Source organism: Cottoperca gobio, chromosome 23, assembly GCF_900634415.1.
Source record: "Cottoperca gobio chromosome 23, fCotGob3.1, whole genome shotgun sequence".
Lineage (NCBI taxonomy): Eukaryota > Metazoa > Chordata > Actinopteri > Perciformes > Bovichtidae > Cottoperca > Cottoperca gobio.
Genome location: NC_041377.1, coordinates 11,079,153 through 11,093,768, shown reverse-complemented (window position 1 = coordinate 11,093,768; position 14,616 = coordinate 11,079,153). Strand labels below are relative to the sequence as shown.

The following is a 14,616-nucleotide window of genomic DNA, read 5'->3' as shown; positions in this document are numbered from 1 at the left end:
ACAGAGAGAGAGGAGAGAGATCTATATAATATATAGTATCTATATATATACACACGATATATCTATATATATACACACACACACACACACACGCTAATGGCCACAGCTCTTTCATTGCTCTCATACAGAGGTTACCGTTGATAATGTTAATATTTATAATGATACATTTATCTTGCTGATAACTGAGCTATCCTTAAAAAGGAAAAGAAAAAAGAAGACAGGATAAAATTCAATTTATTGAAATAAATATAAGCAGTGTAACCCAAATGCTGCTTACAGATACATTTGGGTATTATTACTACTTTCAAGTGGAGTTGAGCAACACATTACTGCTTCATGATTTGAGCATAACTCTGATGTGTTATGTTGGACTGCCAGTCTGTTGGAGACATGTTGCACACAGCAACCGAGAGTAATGCACAAAATCAACCTCCTGACTGTGAAACCACAAAAGCAGGCACAAGATGCTAATAGTTGAAAGCTAATGCACACACCATCTACTGTAAGAGATACATTACATTACACTCATGGCCAGATGCTTTTTTCCAAAGCTACCTACAATAAATGCTTTAAATTACCGTAGGAACAACAAGCTACATGTCATCAAAAGCTCTAAGTGGATCCCTGTCAAAAAAACAACTAAGAGCATGTTCATTGTTACAATACATTGATGAGACATCAGTAAGTGCCAGCATGAGGTAATGAGGAGAGATCTTCAGCTACAGCTGAGTTTTAACTGTGTTCTACTACAGTCACCATTGTTATACAATCAGAACTTGTAGAAAAGGAACTGTAGATAATTGTATCAATAGGCCAGCATCTCCACAATACAAAGCAACTTCTTGCTAGACATTGACCTTATCTCACCACCCACATATACTCCATAAGCTGAATGCAACAACAACAAGGCTTTCTCTGGGAACTGACAAGAGGGATTCTGGGTAATGTAGGAAATATCTAACTGAAATTAAATGACAAAGCAGCTTGTGGGAAATCAAAACCAGTTAAAACGCTACTATATGACCACTGAACAACACAGATACTTATTATAACTTTCCACTTTAACAGGCCATAACATGAACCCATAAACTGCCAGAAAATGTTTGGTCTGTGCACCGACAATGTGTGATGACTCTGAAGACAAGGTTCTTTAAAAACAAAACTTGAATATGAGCAAACTTCTAAAAGAAGACAGAAAGTGTCTGAAACTGTAATTTGGTTCAGGGCTGGTGCACATGAGTGTGTGCACGTGCATACTCACGAAGGAAGAATGTTTCTCCAATAAGGCATTTCCAGGTGACCTTTGACTTCATTGAGTCGGTCTGACTCCGACCTCTGGAAGTCCTGGATGGCCGCAGCCATGGTGGGAGACCCCGAACCTTCCTGTACACACACACCAAAAGAATGCGGTTATAGAATGACAACAACCAAATACATATAAGAGAGCACAAGCGGGATATTCCATGTTCCATATTCCATATGATCTAACACACACCCCCCAAAAGAATTGCGGTTATAGAATGACAACAAACCAAATACATATAAGAGAGCACAAGCAGGGATATTCCATGTTCCTATTCCATATGATCTAACACACACACACACACCCCCCAAAGAATTGCGGTTATAGAATGACAACAACCAAATACATATAAGAGGCACAAGCCGGATATTCCATGTGTTACATATTCCATATGATCTAACACAACACACACACCACACCACAAAGAATAACATGGCACCATGACTCACGCTAACGTTTTTCTCTCCCGGTTTAAGTCCAGCTGGAGCACGCTAGGATGAGGAAGGAGAGAAAGAGGAGATTCCCTTCCGACTACAGCAACACTGATGACTCATACACCCTTATGACTAAGGGCTTTAACCCTCACACACACACACACACAACTAGCAACACAACATGTGTGTAGGTGTACCGAGTGAAGGACAACGATTGAGAGGTGACGTCTGTGTGAGAGAGGAGAGGAATGTGGGATAGAGTGTGAGGAGAAAAAGGGGCAAAACGAGACAAGGCAGAGGAAAGGAAAGAGCGAGAGGAGGGGAGCGGCGGCTAGCTGCTAGCGGATGATGAGCACTGCAGGATGAGAATTTGCTTCTCGACTACAGCAAGGGACCTTTAAAAGAGACACACACACACACACACACACACACACGCGCTGCAGCAGCTTCTCCCCAACAGCAACCATCATGGTTTGTGTGTGCCTGCGCAGACACACCGCAATGTCTTTAGCAGATGTGCTCTCTGCAAAGAGGGAGCGCGAGCGAGCGAGGGAGGGAGGGAGGGAGGGAGGTTAGAGCGATAGCATAAAACTGACATTGACCTGAAAAAAAATGTGCTTTGGAAGAGAGCCAAAGCCTAACAAGATAAGCGGGTGGGGAGACATAGAAACAAATGAAAGCCTCTTCTGGAAGTGTATCATGGAGAAGAAAAAGGATGCTGACTGAAGGAGAGAGACGGAAAGAGAAGGAGGGTGTGAGAAATCAACTGGAGACAGGAGGATAAAGGAGGAGAACGGCAGAAAGGCATAAAGACAAAGACGTGGAGGACATGGAGGACATGAAAGGACCAGACAGCGGGAATGAAAATAAGTTTTGCTGCATTATGAACGCTCAGCGACAATGCTCTTTGGTTTTGTCAGCTTTGTTTTTTCAAAATGCAAATGGTTTGGTCCAAGGACAGTAAATAACGTGAGCACACCTTCATGTCGTTTAATGCGGTCGTCAACTGTCAGTCAGTAGCTCCTGGTTAGCAGAAGTAGGTCAAGCCCTGACGTCAGCATGGACGATTATCGGCTGATTAATTATTGTGTTCCGCCTCCCTCTTTCGTGGCTGGTTGATGCGAGTCAATCTCACTGTGATCTGCTGTAAAACTCCATTCTCTCTTTCCATGATTTCTATGTTTTAAACATTTTATTACTGAATTGCTGTTAAAGCATTAAAGTTGTGATATTCATATGTACCGTACTTTGCTTCACACCCACTCTCAGCCTTTCAAACATGCAGCAGTTAGTTGTGTTCAAGGTGGCCATAAGGTCACGGAGCAGAACTCATTTAAAATGTAAGACTTATCTTCCGTCTGGTGTTAATACACATTTTCTGCATTGTAGTATGAATCTAAATTGCAAATAAGCCACAATCAACAGCTCTGGTTATCTTTCTGTTATACTAGAACAACTGCAATCAAATCGACCACACCAAAAAAAAAAAAGATACATTCTTTTTTTTAACTGACATTTTACTTAAGTATAGTTGACTACGAACAATTCAACATACAGTCACGTGAATGTACTGGAAACGTATTCAAAGTTTTACCAATGATTGCTTGATATGTACTTTGCATTCCTGCTTTTTACATTCTTTACATCATGGTAGAATTTCTCTTATTTCTTAGTGTCTCCATGATTTACACTTTTCCTGTCTCTGACCACATACGTTTAGGATGCGTGTCAGGTCCAGAATTTAACTCATCACACAGCATGTCCAGCTCTCCACTGACACACTTAGACCACCGTGTGGACCCAGCTCTGCACTGCTCTTCTTCAGGTCAGCAATTTTCTGCTGTAGTTCAATTATAAAGCTTTTATTGTGTCTGTTCTCTTTTCTTTCCAATGAGCTTGCCGAGCCTGGCATCCGTTTGGAGACTTCTATGGACTGATCTCTGTATCCTCCTGCTCCTCAGTCATCTGTTGTACTTCTCATTTGATCCCATTCTTCCTCTCCCTCTGCTCAGCCTCTAGAAGGACATGGTTTGTGGGTTGTACAGTTTCTTCAGAACTGACACAGAAATGTCTGGTTCATCCTAGAGAACAGCTCCAGGGATCTCACATACTTTTTAAATACTCTTCTATGTTGTGCAACTTTCTCATGAGGCTCAATGTGTCTCACAGCAGGAAGAGAAACATAGAAGGTGTGATTTTTAGGCGTTGTCCTGCTTATAAGAAACACATCACAAGAGACCTCCATGTTTGCCAGATTGTTGTGTTTTTTTGTTTTGTTTTTTTTTAAATCAGCCATGTCCAATAATTAACGATGAACAAATATCTGGTCTGTCAGAGAAAACGTTCTTACACAATGGACACTGACCGACCACACAGATGTACCAATTCTTGTTATTTGTTAAAATATCAGTATGCTACATAACAGTTTAGTTCAGATAATATAATATCTGAACTTCCTGTTCTACTTTCACTTTTCTGAGAAACCATACATCCTCCTCCCTACCAAACCTGATTTCCTGTTTACCCAGTGAACAAATACAAGTATCTGAGAACTATGTTCCAGACAGTGGATCAGGAGTGCAGTTCTGCAACATTTGCACACTTAAATACTGTTATTTTAAATAATTAAAAACAACAACATGCCGTTTGACTTTAGTTTACTATTCAATGCAGACTGTTTTTTTTTTTTTTGTCATTATAGAGTTGATCCTTGGCCCTGACTATGAAACTGATAAGTGACTTAGTTTTAAATCCTGTGGATATGATTACAGGCTCAAGCATTCATGACCCACTGAGTGCTGACTTCTGCATGGAGAGGCAAATTGGAGAGCTGTTCAGCACTGATGGTTGGTTAAGTGGCTTTGTAATTAAAAAAATGTAAGTACACGATACTGTAGCTTTTAGAAACTATTGACTTAAATAAAATGTATCAAATCAAAATGTAAAATAACACATCTATGTTAAAGGTATCTATAAATAAACATTTATGTTGGAGATACTCATTATTCATTGTGCAATAATGCCAATAGAGAGTATGATATTTATTTTGGATTATAAAATTCTAGTAATTCATGTTAGGGATTATTCCCATGTAATTATCCGCTATTGTCTTGACCTGGATCATGTTACCTTAAAATGTACTTTAGATGTATTATCAATAATGACTAAGATGATATAAAGCAGGGGTGGGGAACCTCCGGCCTCCCCGAGACCATTTGATCCGGCCCTCGAGGTAATTCGTAAAACGCACGCAAAAAAGAAATCCACTAGAAAAAAAAATAGACTGCAATATTCTAAACGGGCGACTGACTGTTTTTCCTGGCCACGGTCAGGGTCCTTGAACACAACACGTGGTCACGTCATGTCACAAAACCACAAAAAAAGCACTTTCCAGGAGAAATGGACGAACGATTATTTCTCTGTGGAAGTAAAAGGCCAGTGTGTCTAGTTTGTGCGGACGCGTGATTACAAATAATCTCGAGCGTCATTACAGCACGAAACATGTCAAACTGCACGAGCTGAAAGGACGAGTGCGTTTGGATAAAGTTAACGCTCTTCGGCGGAGTTTGGCCCAACAAGCAGCTCTCTCCAGAGCGGAACATACAAACATGGACAGATAGAGAGGTAGACCACCACACCAAGAACAGACTATTCCACCACTGCTGTGCAGTTATCACTGCCATTTACAATACTCCCTTTATTTTCTATCAACCTCTTGGTACTTATATTATATTTTATTATATTTAATTATTGTGTACTGCCTTTTTACTTCATATCTTCTTTTACTGTGACAAGATACATTTCCCCATTGTGGGACTAATAAAGGATTTCTGATTTCTGATAAAACAGAAAGATACATGGATAAAGAAAAGTTGCTTTCTTGCACAGCATAAAAGAAAGGTGAAATGAATGGGCTGTCTTAAAAAGAATTCCAGAGGTTATGAGTTCAATAATTAGTATGGCCCTCGAAGGATGTTGTAAAAAATAAAATGGCTCTTGATAGGAAAAAGGTTCCCCACCTCTGATATAAAGTATGAGAAATGCAGTGAGGAAGCCACCTGATCAGGAAAAGCAGGGAGAGGCCAGTTAAGGTTGCATGCAGTCGTCTGTGCAGTGACTAAACACCATCTGCCCAGTAACATTCTGCCTGTTTAGTATGGATGACACAGGCTCGTTTGTCAAAAAGTCTCAGTGCATGTAGCCCAAGGGCACACTCGGTCTTCCTTTTTACATATGAGGTAATAAAGGTGACATTTAGAGGCAGGTTAATGTCATCTGGTGCTGGAGTGTGTCTAGGACTTATGAAAGGCACTATGCAGGAAAGAAGAGGTTTCCACCAAGCAGCTTTTAGATATTGAATGCAACAGCATGCCTTATGAGAATGCGACTGCAAGCCTCATATGTGTGTATGGTGTGTGCGTGTGTCCCAGCAGGGATTGGCACTAGCTGGGTCTATTTTGGGGCTACAAAGCGTGACTCATCAGTGTCGTTATGTGGGCGATCCCCTCCCATTGGAGGCAATAAACATACAGACTACAGAATACACCTGCGCATAGAGGAAGGCACAAGTGCATACATGCAAATATAGAGTGTGTATATAATATATATATATATATATATATATATATATATATATATATATATATATATATATATATATATATATATATATATATATATATATATATATATATATATATATATATATATCTATATATATATATATATATATATATATATATATATATATATATATATATATATAGTATGCTAAAAAGGGCCCATAGGCAGCTAGATCACCAACTAAAACCCACAGAAACACTCAAAAGACTCCCATGCAACAATCATATCAGATGTCTACTTGATGACAAACAAAGAGACGTGAAAGAACCCTGCTGCCTTCGTTCCGGAAATGATACAATCAAGTGACGAATCCGGTGTTTCTAATCTTGCCATCACTCCATGTGAATGATGACTGAAGTGAATGAATGATGCCGACAATACTGAAGTTTTAATGGGCCAAAAGGACGAGAGAACTGCAGATTTCATAAAATATGAACAGTATCTTGTGTGGGAAGAAGAAGTTTTAAGAAAACATGATCCGTTTTTTTTTTTTGCCAAGGAAGGCGAATTTGTCCTTTCTCACCATTTCCAGTTTATCATGTCCATCTCCTCCCCTCTAGACATCTCAGGTGGCAATATTCTGAGGCTCAATTCCTGTCCTCTAGCCTCCTTTATCACTTTTTCCACTTTAATCTTTTCTCTCCTTCCATTTTTTATTCCCTTCCCTGGATCCAATATCTGTTCACCACTGCTTTCACTATTTCTGCTCTCGTCTGCTGATGATTGCCATCTCTATTCCATGTCCCCAATAGGAAAATCTGTATCACTGTCATCTCCTCCATTTTTCTTTATCATGACAACTCCTCCCTCCCTTCAGAGTAAACAAAAACAAGTGGGTTTAAATGAAACAACAGTGCCCTAAACAGGTTTAAGGCAGCTAAGGATGCTTAAACAACATCAGAAAGGTGAAAAGGTGAATACAGCATATCTGCCTCTGGTTTTTTTGTTTTTCTAGAAATGATGCTAGTCGCATCCTTTTCAGAAAAGAAAGGCTGCCACGAGCGTTCATCCTAGCCAATCAATGTGTATATAGAAGACAAAAGCAAGATAACCATTTACTCAGAATGATAAATACAGAGAGGTAGAAAGAGGGAGTGACAGAATTCAAGAAAAACAGAAAGAACAATTAAAAGATATAAACCTAGGTAAAAAAAAAAAGCAAAAACTGAAATCACAAATAACTTTCTTCTTTATCCAGGAAACTTGATTAACTGCAAATGTGGCCACGAGTCAAAAGTCCAGCCAACACACACACACACACACACACACACACACACACACACACACAGCCATATTTACATGCACATATACGAACACACTGCTCCTCCCCTCACTCTCTCCAGCATTGATAAGCCAACAGTGGACAAACAGTTGGTTTGGTGGGGGCACACTGATCAAAACTCACAGGGTCTCGCAGGATCTCCTCTGTTTCTCGCAGGGCTGATCTGGGTTTCAGCTGTATGTCGTCGCTACATTCGTTGTCGGAGGCGGGCGGCGACTCGGCCAGATCTGGGAAGTCGTCTCTCGTCCTGGGGCCTCGGAAGCGGATCTTGTCCAGGCGCTTTAGCATGGTCAACACCGCACACCTGGGCTTTACCTTAACATGGCGGACGGCAACCCTGTGGAGACACAAAACACAGGCTACTGTTGGTATGGCTGTGTAGATAAACTGCTTCGAAGAAGACCTTCCCTTTGCCTAGGGCTGCACAATTAATAGAATATTAATTGCGATCACAATTTTGACTTCCGAATAATTAAATGACCGTGATCTACTTAGCAATTATAAAATGTTGTCCCTAAAATCAATCAATAATCGTAATAAATAATCCTGATCTCAATATTGATCCTATAAATCGTGATCATCATTTTGGCCATAATCGTGCAGCCTTTCTTTGCCATAACTAACCCCGTCAGTGTTTTGCTTCAGCCTACACAGGAAGATGGAACCAGTAACCCTGTTAGAGCCATAACAACCACATCCTTTCACTCCTATGGCAAACAGTTGACAGCAGCAGATCTGTTCGCCTCATGTATTGATTTCATTTCCATAGCGGGAGCAGTGGCAGTGAGAGCTTGTGAAAGGCTTAATGCTTGCGTTTTGGTATCAAGGGCTAATGATGACAGATATAACAGGGGTGCTGTTTGTGTCATCTTAGAGTTTCCTTGTAGATACACACACTGCAGTAAAATCATTCCCACAGATAGAAACCAAATACAAATAGGATATATGACCTCATTGATACTCAGTGAAAGTAGGCAAATATAAGACTACTTCAGTACAAATTTGCTATTAGCATCAAAAAAGGAAGCAAGTTTTAAAAAATTAAATATAAACTGTTGCTGCTACTATTTCACAAAAGTCCTATTGGCCTATTCAACTTTGAATGCAGTGTTGACTTGATAGCCACCGCCTCCATTAAGGCTTTCTTTGAATAAGAAATGCTGACTGAAGGAATTACAGTGAGATTACCCCGAGCCTGTAGTACTGAGGATGAATGACCTCCTCGTAGCATAAATATGGACGAATGCAGTGTGTCAACACACTGTCACAACAATCTGTCATCCTTTCCAGCAGCTAAACACAAAACCACGGAATGTGAAGTCAACATGAATGAGTTGATTTTTGACTGCTGTCATTTGTCATTTGGGAAAGGATTAAGTGTCGCTCTTCTTGATGTAATCCTCAGAGATTACTTAATCTACTTGACTGGATGACTAGCTGTCACACTACAAAGATGGATATCTGAGTGATAAACTGTGAGACTAATTTTTTGTAAATAAAAGAAATTCATCAACCCAATCTTTGTCAGATCATAAAAAGACAAAGGGTACATTTCAAATCCTGTATTAGATCAATCCTCGACCCTCGATCCTCGAGGGACCCACATAAATCCAGTCCGCCATCATGAATGGTGCTCCAATGCTCTTAACTTTCTAGTGACTATGATTTACTACAGTTGGTTATGTCTCTGTGCCTGTATAAATAGAGCTTGTGTGACTGCACACAAACTTCACATTATCTGTGTAGGAGGGACTAAAGCGAGAAGAAAAGTTACACATATTTTTTCCCCTCGCGTAGATAACCCACCTACATGGGCCCATATCAGTGGAAATTGCAGAGGTGATTGGTGGGTTGACCTTTCCTCCTGAGGGCTGAGTGGAAACTTGGTGAGTGGCAGCTTCCATAAACACGTCCCCCTCTTGGCAAGACACCTGTCACAATGAAATCTGTTCTCACAATAACCACCTAAACCAGCCTGCTCGGTGCAACAGCTCAGTGAGCAACAAACTACAGTTACCTACCATAAAATCAAGCCAGTACAATAATGACTAATGAAAGCATCAGATACACATTTACCAATTTGAAAAACATCCAAATAATTGACATTTTCATTCAGAGTTCCATTGAAAATTCAATAAACAAATCACACTCCATTCAGTCAGTAATTAAGTGCTATTATTTATAAAATACAGCCATAATTTATAGAAACTAAGCTCTTATTTAAAAGCATATTACTTGTTCTTATGCTAATCCTCGCCTCCTTTCACTGCATTGTCTTCAGGCTACCTTTACTTTCTTTCTTTATTTTTTAAAGGATTTTATTTTCCAATCCAAAGGCAGTTTCAACCACAACATCATCTTAAATAGGAGGATGAAAGGATAAAAAGAAAGGACAGGAGGAGGAGGGGGAGGAGGAGGAGGAGGAGGAAAGGGCTTTAGCTCAAGGTCTGATCACTATGTGAATGTTACTTCAGGGAACACACAAACTGTCCTCATGACACATTTGGTCAGTTATGTACAAACACAAGGACAGCTCCATCCACCTTTACATTTATCACCAGTCACTGCTAACACAAGACATAACAACCGAAAGGAAAAATATATGCACACACACACACACACACGCACAAACAACAAAATGACAATCATAGCTACACACCCAGATGGATGGTGTTTGTTTATTACTGCATACATTAGTTAAAGGTGAGTAGCTTAATAAGACCGGTGTGTGTTAGCTGTATTAGCGTAATATACCGTTTCTGAATGCTTGTGTATGATTTTGTCTGTGCGAGTAATCTTCTGCTAATGACCCGTAGTAGCTCGAGGTTACTCTTGGTCACACTCACTGCAACAGCCAATCACAGTCATTCATGGATTTCAGGCTTTAAGAGGCAGTCTAATGCCCTTTGCCCTACATCAGTGTTTTAAAATGATATAACAGAAGACAACCATGTAAAGAAATCTTCAAATACTCCAACTATAGTTTCTACTAATTTATCTAGCAATTACTTTCTTAATTAAATGGTCAATACAATATCAGCAAATGGCTTCATCACAAGTTCCCACAGCCCGAGGTGAGATCTTAAAAAGTCTTGTCTTGTCCAACCAACAGCCCAAAATTAGAAGTAAAAAATACATAAAAAGTAAAACTAGAAAGTAGAATTATCCACAATTAGTTTTGCTCTAGGCCATATCAACTTATAAAGTCATTTTCATTATAGCTGAGCAGCCCTATACATGTATTAACCCCGTAAGTAAGCCATGTTTAATGAGATCTGTGCTATAACATGCATCACGTTATTTTGTGCATTAGTATCAGGGCATGGCTTCCTAAAATCGGACATCAATTAGTTTGAATCATAATGTACGCTGTACACCAACGCAGTCATCTTACTTTAACAACTATCAGGTGTATGGCCTTACTATCCCCCTGGCCATCTACATCTACTGTATAAGAGGATACTGGCATGGTATTGCCACATGAGACGCGAGTAGCTCCATTATAACTGTTTCCTATCAGCCATGCATGAAAGGGAGGGGGGCAGTGGAATCACTCAAACAACCACACTGTTGAGCACAATACAGGCTAGTGCACTCGCACAAGTAGGACACTTTCTGTATTTTCAGGGACATCAGGCAGTCAGGTTTTGTTTTCGATTAACATAAAGTTTGACAATAACCTCTTGTTAGCAGGAAATGCCACAGTGAAGTGTTTCCGCTTTGGTGACTAATGCAAACTTTGTTTTCTTTCACATGTGCTGTCTAACTCTAATGTGCTGCATAAAAAGTCCTGAAAGGCCATCCTGTCATAATCATGAATGGTGCTTGGTTTCTGTAGAGGCAAGGCTCAGTCCAGCAAGAGGCTCAAATAAAAATAAAAATAATCTCAATTTCTACAAGTTTCATAACACACTGAGACAAAGAGATGACCTTTAGGAATTTCATTTGCCAGAATTAATCAATATCCAATTAGTAGCATCACATTTAGTTTAGCTCACTTTTCTTCATTCATAGTGAGAACATTAATATTTTATAATCTGCCTAAAGGCAACTATTGTATTACCTCCAACCAAACTGCCCAACACACATTGTTATTGTTATTGTAAATGTTTTCACCAAGCCTCATTTTTATTTGATATCAACTCTGGGGATGGAGTGGGAGGAAGGGAGTGCAGATATGATTCATTTTAATTGGACCTATTAGACACATTCTTTTCTGTTTGTAGTTGGAGGCTAAGCAGGGGTCTCAGTAGAGTCCCTGTCAACAAATCTGGAGACAATAAAAATATGGTAGGAACAAGAAGAATGCACTAGCTTTTATCTGGCCTACTAATGCAACCCTCAGGGCAACTTGTAGTTGGCTGAACAAAAATAACAGTCTCTTATGGAATGCTTTGTTTTTTAAAGCCAACATCAATATCATCTCCAGGTTATTTATTGTCAGTGCAGCTTTTGAATAGTTTATTTGGGTTTTCACACAAGTCAGGTGCATGATGCTTTGGCATTTATGTTGTCATAAACACCATTGATATGCAAATGATGTCTTTTTGAATTGACATTTCATCTTTGTTCTGTGGCAAAAGGGAGTTTAAAAAGGTAACCGATTTCAATAGGCTCTTTTGACAAATCTAAGATTACATCGCAACTCTTACAAAATGGTAATTATCTTGTGAAGACAGTAACAAAGAAAACCCTTTTGGTGCATCAAGGTTAGATTGAGATTTAGAGTCACCTGTTTAACAGCTTTTCCACAGCTGTGTTTTGAACAGGATATACAAATGCAGTGGCCTCCTGCATTAGGGCCATAGTCAGAACAGAATTGGCCATGTGAGATATCCACAAACGTTGAGTCTAACATTCGGAACAAACTACAAAAAACATAATGAAATACTTTGTTATCCTCTAAGCCTGCCCTTGCACACACTGCCTTCAATACAGCACCCCCCTCCTACTTTACTGCTATTATTTCACCATGCAGTTATATAAACAAGGATATACACAATCAATACTTCCTTAACAACCTGTCAATCAACCCTTACTCTCAAAATAGATGGACAATGGAGACAAAGTGTCACCAAATTTGAACTCCGTGTGAAGCGAACAAGGCTGGGTCAAATCACAGTAGGAAACAAATACTTATCCCCACTTCCCAACCGATATGAATGGGGAATTAATTTTGGTTTGACAGCACCGTTTAGAACAGTAATCTCACAACTTCGATGCCAGATCTTTCTACTGTCATTGAACACACCACACCAGCATTTTTCACATCATTATGCACGTTCAGGTGGATTATGTAACTTTGACAAAATCACGGAAACATTTTAAATGTATGTGGTTAATTTCAGGTAAACTTTCTAGTGTGCAAGTCCATTGTCATAACGTACTAACGTGAATAAAAAACAGAAAAAATATGAAGTAGCTAGGCTATATAATGTTTAAGTGATTGGGTTATTAGTGGTGTTTGACGGCTAAAACAAACACAAAACCGGAACGGTAAAAAGCAGCAATAGACGTTATTAAAAATAAAATAATTGGCAGCAGACGACCGTTAGACTTTGACGTTCACGACTCCCTCCAACGATGGTACAGTTTACCGTTAGCTAGGCCAAACTGCCCTGTTGAATTCAAATGTGTCCGTTATATTTTACAATTGAATCAGCGACTGAATTAAACGCTGGAGTTTGAAGTAAGCTAACGTTAGGCCTCGCGTTAACTGTTGCAATAAACACTGAAACGGTCGGACATTTTCTCAGATCTGTAACATACACAACATGAGATCCAAATAATCCGCATTTTGGCTGACCCCGACGAAACAGTGAGACAGGCGGTTGATCTAAAACAACACCCTTAATTTGTTCTAACAATAGACATGTAAGGAACGTTGTAAAGAGAAAAACAAGTCTTCTTACCCAGCACGTAAATCGTAGCAAAGTTTCATGAACACTGAGATTGCCTTTAGTCTGCTTTATCCTTCAGTACACCTGCTGCTCAGGACGTCTAAATTAGCGCCAGTCTCGCGGCGAAAACTGCTCACTTGGTCCATCCATCCCGACAATATCCGCTTGTGTCTCCGTCCACCGACTAAACGTAGTCTCCTGCTGAGTGTCGAGCGGTTAGGCAGGCAAACACCGAGATAAAAAAAATACCAGTTGCGTCCCCCTCCTGTGTGGAGAGAGCTGCCCTGACCAGCACCGTTCACCCGGGGCTTGCAGATACTAGCTTGCCTTCGTCTCTTGTTGATTTCGCAGAAACGAGCAGAGAGCCATGAGCAGGGCCGAGGACATTTCGTCAGTGTTCGGCGCTGCTTTCTTAAAGGGGCCGTTAGCGGTGAAAGATGCTTCGGAGACAGAAACAGAGCCGCCTCTCACCACCGCCCTGTGGCTGCCACTACCACTAGTGTTAAATTATAAAACACGTGGGTAAACAATGGCCTCATTAGAATGTCATTGGAATATCTCCATTTATTACGATTGTTCATAGTTAGATGTCTACTTCTCAAGTTTAATTCAAATAGAGCAATTCTTTTTGCAGAAGTTATCCTTAAAATCAGAATCCGGTTTATTGCCAAATAGGTTTTCACATACTATTATGTTTTGCATAATATTAGAACAAATAGCTAAACTCTTAATTAAAATAACTGATACTTGTCTGTTTCTCATGCCAACTTAAATAGATATTTCAAGGATATTTCCAAGGAAAATATAATGCAATTATAGAGCTTTTGCTGTTTTTCACTAACACTTTGGCAAGGGTCTAAATACTGTTTCTAAGCCTCCTCTAATCTTCCAGGAATCAAATTCTTGGCCAATTGGCCAAAAAAGTTGTCCGTTTTTAACAATGAAATATAAACTGCACAAGGTTGCTATATTAAACCCCCAAAATTACCAGAAAAATATTAACTGAGGGAATGACCTCATTGTATTCAATGGTCGTCCAGCACTGACCCTGACAGGCCTGTTTGAATAGCCCTT

General features: G+C 39.8%; 1 protein-coding gene across 1 annotated transcript; it reads right to left on the bottom strand.

Moving 5' to 3' along the window:
• Nucleotides 1-218: 218 nt before the first annotated feature.
• Nucleotides 219-14,000, bottom strand: LOC115028180 (GRAM domain-containing protein 4-like). The gene is made up of 3 exons (XM_029461722.1): nucleotides 13,555-14,000; nucleotides 7,766-7,979; nucleotides 219-1,383 (listed from the first exon to the last, which is right to left on the bottom strand). Exons 1-3 carry the CDS (start codon nucleotides 13,581-13,583, stop codon nucleotides 1,258-1,260), a joined length of 369 nt encoding a protein of 122 aa, XP_029317582.1. The 5' UTR covers nucleotides 13,584-14,000; the 3' UTR covers nucleotides 219-1,257.
• Nucleotides 14,001-14,616: the final 616 nt, after the last annotated feature.

Excerpts from the sequence above, each read along its gene's own strand:
- LOC115028180 (XM_029461722.1), bottom strand. The coding sequence starts at position 13,583 with ATGAAACTTTGCTACGATTTACGTGCTGG. Across the intron at positions 7,980-13,554 it reads TGCTACGATTTACGTGCTGG|GGTTGCCGTCCGCCATGTTA; the intron begins GTAAGAAGACTT and ends GTGTCTCCACAG. Across the intron at positions 1,384-7,765 it reads AGGAGATCCTGCGAGACCCT|GAAGGTTCGGGGTCTCCCAC; the intron begins GTGAGTTTTGAT and ends GTGTGTGTACAG.